The sequence below is a fragment of the Xyrauchen texanus genome, chromosome 21, assembly GCF_025860055.1.
Source record: "Xyrauchen texanus isolate HMW12.3.18 chromosome 21, RBS_HiC_50CHRs, whole genome shotgun sequence".
NCBI lineage: Eukaryota > Metazoa > Chordata > Actinopteri > Cypriniformes > Catostomidae > Xyrauchen > Xyrauchen texanus.
The window spans coordinates 7,783,053-7,796,023 of record NC_068296.1 but is presented as its reverse complement, the minus strand read 5'-3'; the positions used below and the strand labels follow the sequence as shown (position 1 = coordinate 7,796,023).

General features: G+C 36.5%; 1 protein-coding gene across 1 annotated transcript in view; it reads right to left on the bottom strand.

The window, feature by feature from the left end:
• LOC127661766 (transcription initiation factor TFIID subunit 4-like) overlaps positions 1 to 12,971 on the bottom strand; it is a 117,053-nt gene that overhangs the window by 63,859 nt on the left and 40,223 nt on the right. The window contains exons 11-13 of the mRNA XM_052152645.1: positions 12,000 to 12,130; positions 10,353 to 10,484; positions 2,538 to 2,594 (exon numbers count right to left, since the gene is read on the bottom strand). Of these exons, the coding sequence (XP_052008605.1) occupies positions 2,538 to 2,594; positions 10,353 to 10,484; positions 12,000 to 12,130 (320 nt within the window). The remainder of the gene's footprint in view (positions 1 to 2,537; positions 2,595 to 10,352; positions 10,485 to 11,999; positions 12,131 to 12,971) is intronic.

Sequence of the window (12,971 nt, the reverse complement as noted above, 5' to 3'; positions counted from 1 at the left end):
ATATGGACAGCTCTTATGATAATGTATGGTAATTTTTTGAGGCCCCATTATATGGAAAAAAAAGTGGCTAGGGTATTATTCAGAAATTCACCATTTGTGTTCCACTGAAAAAAGACATAAGGGTTTGGAACAACATGCGGTTGAGTAAATAAGACAATTTTCATTTTTGGATGCACTATCCCTTTAACACACTCACACCCCCTACATGAGTACACAGTAGAGTGTGTGTGGTGTGGCGTGGTTATAAGTAATAAACCTCTATCTCGCCTTTCTACCCGTCAGAGAGAGTAAAGGCAGCGTGGATCAACCTCATTATACTGATGAAAATTTGGGCAGATGTGCAAAACCTCTCTGACAGACGCGAACAGCCGCTCTGTCACCCACAGCCAATCAGGGGATGAAAAAGGGAGGAAGAACCATGAAAAAAAAAAACGACTAAGGCCATTATGCCAAGAGAACGAGATGGGGAGAGAGAGGGTTTGAGAAGGAAAACGCTGCTTCTAGTGCTGAGGAACAGCAAATAAAACTATGATTTCAATAATTTTTTTGGAAACAAGTTGGGTGTGTGAGTGCTGTAGTAGTAGTCATTCATTGGGTTGTAAAGTTAATCTGCCTGTGTTGAATTGATGAGCTGCCTGCCACTTAACAGGGTGGAGATCCACTTTGATCACACGCCCTCAGGCACAGACTATTACAAATCACCTAATTTACATACAGCACAGGCTAATGGGAAGACGACTATCTACTGTAAAGGGTTACCACTAATGTGAAGCAGGAAAGAGAGAGTAAATGAGGGTTACACCCAGAAAAGTCAGACAGATGTCAGGTAATCCAGTAGTGGTGGAGATGATTACTCGTCTCGCACCATTTGTGCCTCAGACATGATTAGGTTTGGAAACCAAGAACTGGTTCTTGTTCAAAACCAGATCCGTTTCTTTAAAAAAATACAGTATGTTTTCATGACTTTCGGTTCCATTAACTGTTCTTGAACACGACATTTTCTGCCAATGCGGACAGAACACCATACCAAAATCCTCTTGACAGTGTTTTGAAGCTCAATTTGGCGGCAGCACTGTCCATCTACTGACCACTGCCCTTTACAGCGTGAAACATGTGTTCCCGAACAAATTACTCTTATGAGCCGGTTCTTTTGAATGTACAGAGTGAAACACATAGTGTAGTCTGATACCTGAGCAAATGACTCTTATGAACCTGTTCTTTTGAATCTTTAATGCACAACATACAGCGATACCAGTGTAGTCTGATTCCTGAACAAATGACTCTTATGGATAATTTTTTTAAATCTTCAGTGTGCAACATACAACACAACCAGTGTAGACTGATTCCTGAACAAATGACTCTTATGAACTGGTTCTTTTGACTCTACAGTGTGCAACATACAGCGCTACCAGTGTAGTACGATTCCTGAACAAATGACTCTTATGAACCAGATCTTTTCTCTGCTCAGTTCAACTGCTCTTACTTTCTTGCCGACTGTTTTCCGCAAACTGAAAAAAAATTTGCATTAGTGCTTCATTAAAGGGGTCATGACAAGCCTTTTTTTATTATTTTAATGTCACTTGGTATTCACTTATATTATTAATAATGTTTTTGCACAAAAAATAGACATTTATCTACCCGCATTCTCACCCTGTCAGAAACGCTCGGTTTTGGTGCTTCTTCTCCTTTAAGACTTGACAGTAAACACCCACTGTTATGATTGGCTTTTTGCTCATGACTGACCTGCTCTCTCCTTGCCATCTTTCTGCTCACCGCTACTGGCCGGGCTACGAAAGTGAATAAAGGTAAAGTGGGCTCTAATTTGTTATTGTGGAGGCGGTCAGATGCAAATGTCTACCACGGTGTGACATTACAATGTGGAGGAAGTAGAGAATGAGTCATTTTGGCAGCTTGGTTTCAACAAATGCTCTTTTTGCAGTGAGGAGGAAGTTTTGAGCTCTGAAACTTACAGCATGTTTTTACAGTACAATGACTTCTTATTTGTCAAACAATAAATGCACAATGTCATGACCCCTTCAAGTTGACTGGAAATAAAAAACAGCTCTTTAATTTAAAAATGTAATTTTAATGTAAATGTAATTTTAATGTAAAAAAACAAAATCAATGCAAAGAAAACACAAGCAAGCAGATTGTGCGGTTGTACCATAGTAACTACCAGATTGAGTGGATCTGCCACGCAGTCCGCGGATGGAGTGCCTTTACAATGCTAATGGCCTCCGCGAATTAACCGGAAAAAATGGGAAAAACTCTGACTTCATTTACAGTCAGATCCCCCGTTCCTCCCAGATAAAAGCACAGCACACACTCCTAAATATCAGCTCAGAGCGGCAGAAAAGAGGAAAACTCTCATTTTTTAATTCCTCCATTTTCGCAGGACATCAATCAATGAAAATAATTCCTCAAACTTTTTTGTTGAAGAGTCAGACTTTAAATGGCATTACATATGTAGCACAGCATGAAAAATTCATCCTGCGGAGCCTTGAAATGTCAGTGGTAATGATGGGATCACGGCTTACCTCTTTTGCTTTCTGCTTCAAACGGGCCTGCTCTGGGTCTTCCTGCCGCGAGCGACTCTGAGAGAGAGAGAGAGAGAGAGAGAGAGAGAGAGAGAGAGAGAGAGAAATAAAGAGAGCAGGTGAACATGTGGTATTGAGCTCATCTGTAGCCCTAAAATAGTTTTGTGTGAATGAGGGCACATGCGATGTGTCAAGGACAGAGTGTGTGTTCAGGAGAGAGTGATTCTATGCCCACAGGCTGTGCCCTCCAAACACACACACACACACACACACACACACACACACACAGTGCCGTGGGCAAACACTAATGAAAAGACACAAGAATTTCACAGCACACACACCTAAACACACTTTCTCTTTTTGTTCTACATGCTGGTGCATCCACAGAATGACACTGAAGTGTGTGTGTGTGTGTGTGTGTGTGTGTGTGTGTGTGCACGCAAGTGTACAAATATGAACATTTATCAGGCTTCCCCATTTTTTTGACCAACAAATTCCCATAAAAATCATTTTATAGAATTCACACTTACAAAGAGCAATTTTTTATATTTTAAAGGTGAGCATAATTACAAAAAGTTATAGAATAATACAGTTTTCCATAACTTTTTAAGATTTAAGATGTGCATACTGTATATTTGAGTGTTGTTTTTGTTTGTTGGTGCTTTTAGGTGTGAGTCAGTGTGTGTGTGTGTGTGTGTGTGTGTGTGTGTGTGTGTGTGTGTGTTGTGCATGCGCTTGATTATAGTGTTCATGTTAGTGGGTCTTGTGTGTGACCCTGAGGGCTTTGTGTTTAGATTTGTCATCTTTTTTTAATTGTCCCAAGAGGCTGTATCCTTACTCACCCTCTCATTGCTAATAGAGCTGGCGAGCAAGTAGTACTTCGCCCTTTTTCGCTGCTAATTGGATTTAAATATATCAGGCAGTTCACATACTGGTCGCTATCTCGACTGAGAGTAATGCGTTTGGCCCCTGGCCCTTGCTCACACGTCCCTGAAGACTCCAGTCATATTTAAAATGGACGATGAGACATATTTTAGTAGATTCATTTTTAAGGGGTCACATCACACTATATACAGTATATATATATATATATATATATATATATATATATATATATATATATATATATATATAGGGCTGTCGATTTAATGCGTTAATTCAGTGTGATTAATTTTACAAAAAATAAAGCATTAAAAAAATTTAGGCAATTAATCGCATGCCATAATAAGGAAGATTCCTTAGAAATGCAAGCTTGTAGTACCACCTGTTTACTCCAGAGGGCAGTAAGTGAAATTTCAGCTGTATGAGCAACGTGCAGTTTATACAGTGAAGAAAACCCTTCAGCAGCAGAACAACACAAACATGCGTTACGTTCTTGCATTCAAAACACTTGATGGAGTGCAAATCTGAACTAAGGGATGATGAATACTGGGCCAAGATACTGATGAACTCTTGGGCCAAGAGACAAACAGGCCTACCACGTTTCATTCCGAACTGCCTTTTCAAACCTATCTAATAGCTGCTAAAAGTTGATTGGCTGATGGCGGCCATGTTTTTCAAGATATGATATATATATATATATATATATATATATTATAAAAAAAATTCAGATAATTAAAATGCATTAAAATAAAGCCGCATGTGGCAATCATTGAGGTCAGAGCACATATTCCAAAAGATTCGCCGTGACACAAAGAATCACGGGAAATAAAGAATTTTGATCCTAGGCCTTACATTGAGTTGTGGTCCAAAATGTTTTGGGTTTGTTTTTTTGTTATGTATTGCTAGCCAGCCAGTGTACTACCATTCCCCATAGTTTCAAGTGTCTAGGCCTTATATTTTGGTCTGCATGATCGGTTTTAGGGCAGAATAATAATAATAATCCTTACAAATACAATAGGGTTTCAGCCCTTTAGGCTTGAACCCTAAAAAGAAAATCAGTACAAATACAATACACAAAAGGGTTGCAGCACCTTTGGTGCTTGGACCCCTAATTATTGTGGCAGACAAGTAAAGCATTGATAAGACAATACAAAAAGTGGCTTTAGAATCCAATGTATTGTTTATTTCCATATTACTGAACATAAGCCAATCATTGGCCTACAGTTCACAGCAATCCAGATTTTCAATCCAGAAGGGTTTTTCTAAGGATGCGTCAATGTACACCTGCGTCAGACGGACGCTTTGAGTGTCTCGCTTTGGTTGCATCGTGTCATAAGCATATAATTTTTAGGTCGCTGTGTCAAGTTAAACGTAGTTTGAAAGTTAGAAAAACACATTTTGAGATCCCTGCATTCGGATTTGTGCTCCATCAAGCTGTGTTTGAACGCAAAAACGCACCATCCTCTTCTTGTCATCCTGACTGCTGTCGGTAAGTGTGGTTTGTTCTCTGTTTAAGCTGCATGTTGCCAATAGTGCTGCAGTTTTTCTTACTGCCCCCTGGAGAAAACAGGTGCTGCTCCAAAGGTAGAAATATTCCTTAATATGGTCCGGGGACAAGATTAAATTGCGGATATTTTTTTAACGCTTTCTTTTTTAATATACATAATTTTACTGAATTAACGTGTTAAATACATGTTGGGGCTTAATTATGGTTTCATTAAAGTAACAAGGTTGACAGTTTTGGTATATCTACACATATTCACTTTTTAATTATTAATTGTTTACTATACAAGATCATGGTAGCAGGGTTGACATTTTAAGATCCTCACCTACTGACAAACATAAACATAACATTAAGTGTTAAAGAAATAGAATACTTTAGATTTCTTTGACTTATCTGTCAATACCAGAGTATGTGGGTGGAGTAGAGTGGCAACAATTTCCCCGCCGTGCTCAAAGCAGTCTATAATCACTCCACTCCAGCTATACTCGAATGGCTTACTAATAGTTGTTTCTGTTAAGCTGGGATAGGAGAAAGTATTTTAACAGAAAAAGTGACATACTTCAGCTTTAAATTATTTATTTATATAACTTTTGAAACGTCAGCAACATTCTCTGGATTAAATAAATTAAATAAATAAATAATAATAAAAAAACATGTATTCTATTATTTCATAGTTGTGATGATTTTACTATTATTCTAAAATATGAAAATTTTTTAAATAAAATAAAGAATGAGTAAGTGACCCTAAATTTTTGAATGGTAGTGTGTATATATATATATAAAATTACCAGACTTTCTAAATCAAATAAAAAAAATACTAATTTGTAATTCAATATTCAAATACTGGAAATAAAATATTATTAGGCCTATGTATTATTGCCCTTTAATATACTTTATAAATTAATCTTGCCCTATAATTCTATGAACGAACAAAAGGTTGGTTAAATGACATTCTCAGAATGAGAATCAAAACTATATGACCAATGTTATGTTCACTTCCAGAAATACTATAGCTTATAAACCTTTTAAAGATTTTAAATCTACCCCTCTCTGCCTCGGCCCGTGTTTGCTGAGATTCTTCATCTGCGTATGTAAATTGCATTAATTACAGCATTAAAATACATTTTAGATGGCAATCAATTAAGGTCAAACTACGCATAATTAACAAATTGATAAGTTCAGTTGGTGTATTAGGTCGTTAAAAGTTCAATTCTATTTAATGAGGGACAGTTGAGATGGTGATGCATCAGATGAGAATGATGATTTAATTATATAAAATATGTAATAGGGAAGAGAGAGAGATATGTATTACTGACCTTTAGATTTTCTTTCCACGTGTATATGGACATTATCGTGTTTTCTGGACACATACCTTTTAAGATTCCACAACAAACCTTTGTTCGTGGCAATCACCGTCCCACTCATATTCTGCTTTGCCATCATTCATTTTTAATATACATTTGTATTTTTTTTCACATTCTTCACATTCATTAGGTTGCTTTTTCCAGTGTGATAAGGTAATTACATTTTTTAATTTTATAAATACATTTTTTTTTTACATTTTAATACATTTTCATTTTTAAATATATAACTATTGTGTTTAAGTGGCAGTAAACTGCATTGTACCACAGTAATATGTTGGGAAACAATTGTTAAAAAAGTAACTGGGTTGAGAACTATAGTTTAATTTGACATCACAAGCCAAGGCTCCTACAAGGTGCTTCCTTGAAAGAGAATTTATTGCTGATATTTCTGCACCATATGAACACCAAATTGGCTCATCTGAAGTAATAAAAATAGGTGACTTAAACTTGTACTTGAAGAGTTAACTTCTTAAAAGGATGATGTCATTTTTTATTTATGGAATAGTTCATTACAGTAAAAGAGGGAAATGATAATGTCAACAGGGTTGACGCAAAACCTTTGGATATGCATGTTAACAGAAAATGTGTATATTAACACGTAGTAAAAGCTGGCACCAGCTGTTTATTCTAAAAGTTATTTTATACACATCTATATGATGGACAACAATAGCACTCATTTTGTAAAATGACAAGGGAAAGCTACAGATAGCACATTTAGAATACACTCGAGATGAAAATACACAATGTTTCCTTTATCGGATTTTAAGCTTCAGCGGAGTTAAAACCCCTCACAACTGTGATACTTCAACTTGCGTAACATCTTGCCAGAGCCCAAAGTCATGGAGGTCAGCGTGGCCATTCACACTTCGGGTATGAGCTAAACTGTCTCGTTTTGGCTGCCTAGCGGAGACATAATCTCCTGCGTCGTGGAGCTATAGCATAATAATGCCATTAGGCCGAAGGGCGGCGGGACTGGGGTGTGCGAGGGGGTCTTTACGGTGGGTCATCGTCTCAGAGCTAAATGAATTAATAACAGAAACGAGCCAAACTATTACACTGCCGTGCTCCAGGCGATGGGTGCTGGCCAGAGTGAAGCAATAGGGTCTTTAATTGGAAACTCCTCATGTGGGGTTATCGGGGACTTCCTGGTGATTTCACGGGCTTTGTTTGACACACACAGCACTAGATATACAAACACATAAAGACTCTATATAAAATGTCTCATATTTACTGTATGCTGAGTGTAGACACCACAGTACACTCAACGTTCTCCAATTTCAAAGGGTGCAAACTCTTTCAGGAAAGAGTAACTGACAGAATTTCAGGGTAAATCATTCATTAAAAACTATTTCAAATGTGTCAATTTACAAAGTAGTTTAAGGGACGAATTACACAGAAATTGTATTTATGTAATGTGTCACATTTGACGACAATTTACGTAGAAATTATTTTGCCCAAAGCCCAATTAAAAAAAAAAAAATGTTTTTATTTGATTGTTTTGAGCATAAATCACGAAGGTTATTTCTGTCCATTGTCACATTGGATGCAACAATTTTCAGACTGTAGGAAGGATTTTTCCTACAGCCAAATAGCTTTTTCCTTGTTTTTTCCTTGTTTTATTTTTAAAAAAATACAAAATACAAAATAAAAAAAACAAGAATAGGATTTAAAATGAGAAACAATATCCTAATTTACATAGGAATAATTCATAATAAAAAAAACATATTTCTGTAAATTATCACATCTGATTAGAGGTCTTCACGGGTCCACCCGAACCCAAGGACCTGACACAAGACCTGGGAACCCTACGGGTTCGGGTCCATATTTTAAACGGTCAGCCGGGTCCGGGTCGGGTCCCATTCTTGTACTTCGGGTCAAAGGTCTGTTTAACATCTGCAGTGACACGATGATTTTACCAATTGATGATTGGCACTTTTATTTAGAAGACTTTTTCCGCCATATCGGTGTTTGACAGATGACGTAAACCAAAGTGCATTACTGACATCAGCGCGATTTTTTTGATATTGTGGTTGGAGTTCGTTCGCTTTGTATATCTAAAATCTATGATCAGACATGTCTCAGAGAGCACAGATGACAGCAAATTAGGGATGCTAACGTCAGCGGCCATGGCACTGAATGAGCAATCGTTGTTATAGTTCAGGGGTTGGGAACCTATGGATCGCGAGCCACAAGTGGCTCTTTGTTCAAAATCAAGTGGCTCGCCGGGTCTCTCACCATTCACCAACACATGATCGTTTAAAACTTTCTACAGAAAACTTTCCAACAGAAAGTGTGGGTTCCATTGCAAAGCTTGAAGTCAATGACACTGTTTTGGTTTCCTTTCTCCCGAATTTTACAGCCTACTTCTGGTGAACAAGGTTTGAAATGAACACCCGCCAAATGCAGATTTTTCATGCCGAGTATTTTGCTGATGTACCAGCCACTGTGGAAGGCAACCTGAAAGACATGTCGGAGATATAATATGCATGCTAGTACACACAGCACAAAATGTGCTATCTGGCTAAAAACATGTTAGCTTTCCTGGATCAGATGACTCTATCGGAAATGATGTAGTACGTTGTCCCGCATCATGGAATGCTAAACCAATTTTATTACGATTCAGATCACTGCAACCAGAGATGGAAGTCATCTCTGGTTGCAGAGAGGACCATTCACTCTAATTAAATATAGCCACAAAGATATGGAGCCAAATACATGACACAGATTCAATGATGGCTCAAATTACATCTCGTTACTCTTGCCTGCATGCTTTGGAGAGAGAGCACACCTTTATTCATTGTTGTATTTGCATGTGTAATTAGTTACTTATGTACAATTATTATGTTTTATTTGTTTGGAGAGGTCTTTGGTCACTTGGAGACGGCATATTTTGGACACAAGGATAAATTATTTTTGTAATGCTATAACTTTTTATTGCTTTGCCATATCAACACAACATTTTACTCAGCTACAGGTGACATGATTGGGGGGAAAAACATAAGCAGTTTTTTCAGAGATACCTTATTTGTACCCTGAAATATATCATGTAAAATCAGAAAATCTTCTTAGGCTGAGAATTTCAGAATTTGAATATCATAAAAAATTGTGAAATGTTTTCTTTAAAATTATGCCAAACAATTTACCCTCCTTGTTGTTTTGTGTCGAGTTATAATCTACTAATTTAGGCTATGCCACTGAAACAGGAAATCTTTAAAAACACACTCAGAGCTTTGTATTGTAATTTATATAGCATTAGTTTTAGAAATGATTTACATATACAAAACGTTTATTTTGTAAATTACTTTGACACGCAGTTTTTTCTTCCTTTTTTAAGCATGAAGCACACAAATGTTATTTTCTAACATGTGATTAAAACGTGAAAAAAAAAAAAAGATATCTGAAAATTATTTTTTGTACATTGTTGAATTTGATACAACAGTTTACCTAGGAATGATTTTGCCTATTGGCAAATAGTTTTTTCCTTTTTTAAGCATAAACCACACTAACGTTTTTAAACGTATGCTAAAAACAAGAAAGAGAAATCTTAATTTACATAGGAATACTTTTAGAAAGAATTGTAGAAATCTTATTTTAATTTATCTTATTCAACAATTTATGTAGAAATGATTTTACCCACTGACAAATTATTTATTTAATTATTTTAAGCATAAACCACATTTAATTTGTATATATTATATGTTCAAAAGTAGAAAAATCTCACAATTTTGCTTCTCATGAAAATGTATCTTTTAAGGATTAGATAGTTTTACAGACAAAAATATTGATTCAGTTTTTTTTTTTCTTCTCAAAATGGCCACAAATTGGCCAATTTATCAGCCTGGCCAATTAATCTCTACTATAAATGTACAGATCTCTCTCTCTTTGCTTGAGTGGATATCTCATTTGTGTAGTTTCAAGTCGGGTGAACTCTCTCTCATGAAGATTCGCTCTGAACTTCCCTTGCAGAAATCCTCTTACAGTCTGTCATTAGTGTTAATGTGCTATAAGCGTTGATGAATTCGAGGTGACCTGAGAGAATATGAGGGGCCGTGGATAGACGCTCACCTTCGCTGCTCTGATGAGAATCTCTCGCTCTCTTTCGTCTTTCTGCTGTTTCTCCATTCGTTCCAAATGTTCAAAAAATTTAAGCTGTGAGCGAACATCAGATGACTGTTCGTACCACTCGTCCTCCTGAAGCTAGACAGAGAGAAAGGGGGTCATGAGCTGTTTAACCAAAACTTCTGATACTCATAAACACAGTTTAACTTACGTATTTATAATTGTTTATGACTCAATCGTGATATAAACTTTCTTCTTAAGCAGGTGGAACCAAAGTTTGTGTGTGCAAAACAAGGACTAACACAAACAACATGTTTACTTCAGAATGCGTCTTTGTTAATAGACTTCCTCTGTTACAGTATCCCTCTCCAGATCTTTTTATTTTGTCACAGCCGAATCATTATTCTCATTCCTGCCTCTCTATATTGCTGTCCTTTGTTGGCTATGAAGGAAGCACGTCTCTTTCAGGACTATCTTGTTTTTGTGCTGATGTCAACAGGCGCTCCACACGCCTCGTACGCCTCATTTACAAACCAGCGCACGGAGAAGGGTGAACACACACCAACAAAACAAAAAGCCACAACACACACACTAAACAGAAAAACAACAAGACAAAAGTGTGGCCGCGACAGCATACCTCTCTGCTAAGCTACTCACCGTGTACAAAAATAAACAGATTTTAAAGACTTCCGTCACCTGCTTTTCCTCCTTTGTGGGTTTGTTTTGTTCAGTTTTGGGTTCGCGTTAATACGAGCCGCTTGAAACAATGCTGCATTTAATGCGCTGCGCTTAACTTTGTTGTTAAAGAATATGTTGGACTCATTTTGAATATTGAATTGTTTACCTGTCTGTTTTTTCTCTATGTGATTTACTCTCTAGAGTTTCCACTTCAACATCAGTAACACTACAATAAGGTTGAATATGTTATTTTCACTTTTAAATTAGATTTTTAATCCAAGCGTTTCATGAAAAATTGTTTATTTATAAATAAATATTACCCAAAATTAATAATTGCTTTAGGATTATGTTCATTGTTCAAGATGTGGTGGTGGCGTAGTGGGCTAAAGCACATAGCACATAACTGTTCATCAGAAGGTTGCTGGTTTGATCCCCACAGCCATTGTGTCCTTGAGCAAGGCACTTAACTCCAGGTTGCTCCGGGGGATTGTCCCTGTAATAAGTGCACTGTAAGTCGCTTTGGATAAAAGCGTCTACCAAATGCATAAATGTAAGATACCTAATGTTAACATTTACAACCTTATTGTAAAGTGTTACAAGTATTTCTAAATAAATCATCACTATTCTCTTCAATTCTGATACTTGAGCAGTTGAAAATGTTGAAAGTGCTATAAAAGCAAATTATGTTCATGTTGATGATGTTTGATTCGTTTTGGTGGGAGCAGAAAAGTGCAACAATATGTGTTTGTTACTGTCAGATGATGTTGCTGTTGTTTATAGGAAAAAATACAACATCTATAAAATCTATTTATTCAGCTGAAAGAGTGTGTGTGTGTGTGTGTGTGTGTGTGGTGTGTGATATATATATATATATATATATATATATATATATATATATATATATATATACACACACTGTTTATGCATCTCTTGTGAGATTTTACAGAAAAAAAACAGACTCTTCCTCTCTTGTACCTTAGACGAGTCCATTCTGTGCTGCGCGATGGACGAAACTTTCTCCAGTACAGTTCGTAATCTGGACTGGGTGGCGTGAGAAATGAAGTTTACAGCCTCCAGCGTGACTTCCGTCAATCCAAACTTCTTGGCTGAAAGAAGACGACGCGATGTTACAAGGTTTTGACAATAAGAAAATACCAATAATCAGACAAACACAAGAAATAAGAAAGTTCAACTAAAACAAATGAAATGTGCCCTATCTTATAAATCTTTTACAAAAAGGTACAATATGTTTACAAAATTAAGTGTTATTTCCTTACATCGACATGATGTGTTTAAAACACAATTATGTTAGGAGATATTTGGACACATTTTAAACCTGAAATATCAGGAAATTAGTTTAGAGAGAGACACAAAAGCTTATTCTTCAAAGGTTGCACTTTCATAGCTCAGGTGCCTTAAAGGAGTTCTTTACGTACAGTAAAAGTATAAAGCTATAACATTACTATGGGTAGCATAGCTAAGCTCATTTGATGAGAAATGTTTGCGTTCGTATTGAAATCGTTGAATTTTTGATTAAAGACTTTGGTCTCTTGGCATATCTGTGCACAGTTTGAGATATTATTGAGATCTCTTCTGAATACTGGTGTCTTTTTCTCAGGAGAAACATCTGAGAAGCAGGAGACCCTCCATTTGCTCTCCATTTAATCTCATTAATGTTGACGAGAAACATTTATTGAAGAGATCTAATTGTCCTATTGCAAAGAGAAAAAGGACAGAAAAGGAAAAACAGGAAATTAAAAGCCTCTTTCTAGAGTAATGCACTTGACAACTTTCACTTGAAAGGATAATTAGGGCAAGAGTTTCTAAAGAACACTGCAAACCTTTAGAGCGCTTGTATCAATAACAACCCCCGTCTTTAATTTGCTATTACCATAAATTCTCCTTCAACTGTTGTTTTAAGAAAATCACACCAATTATTTAAATCAG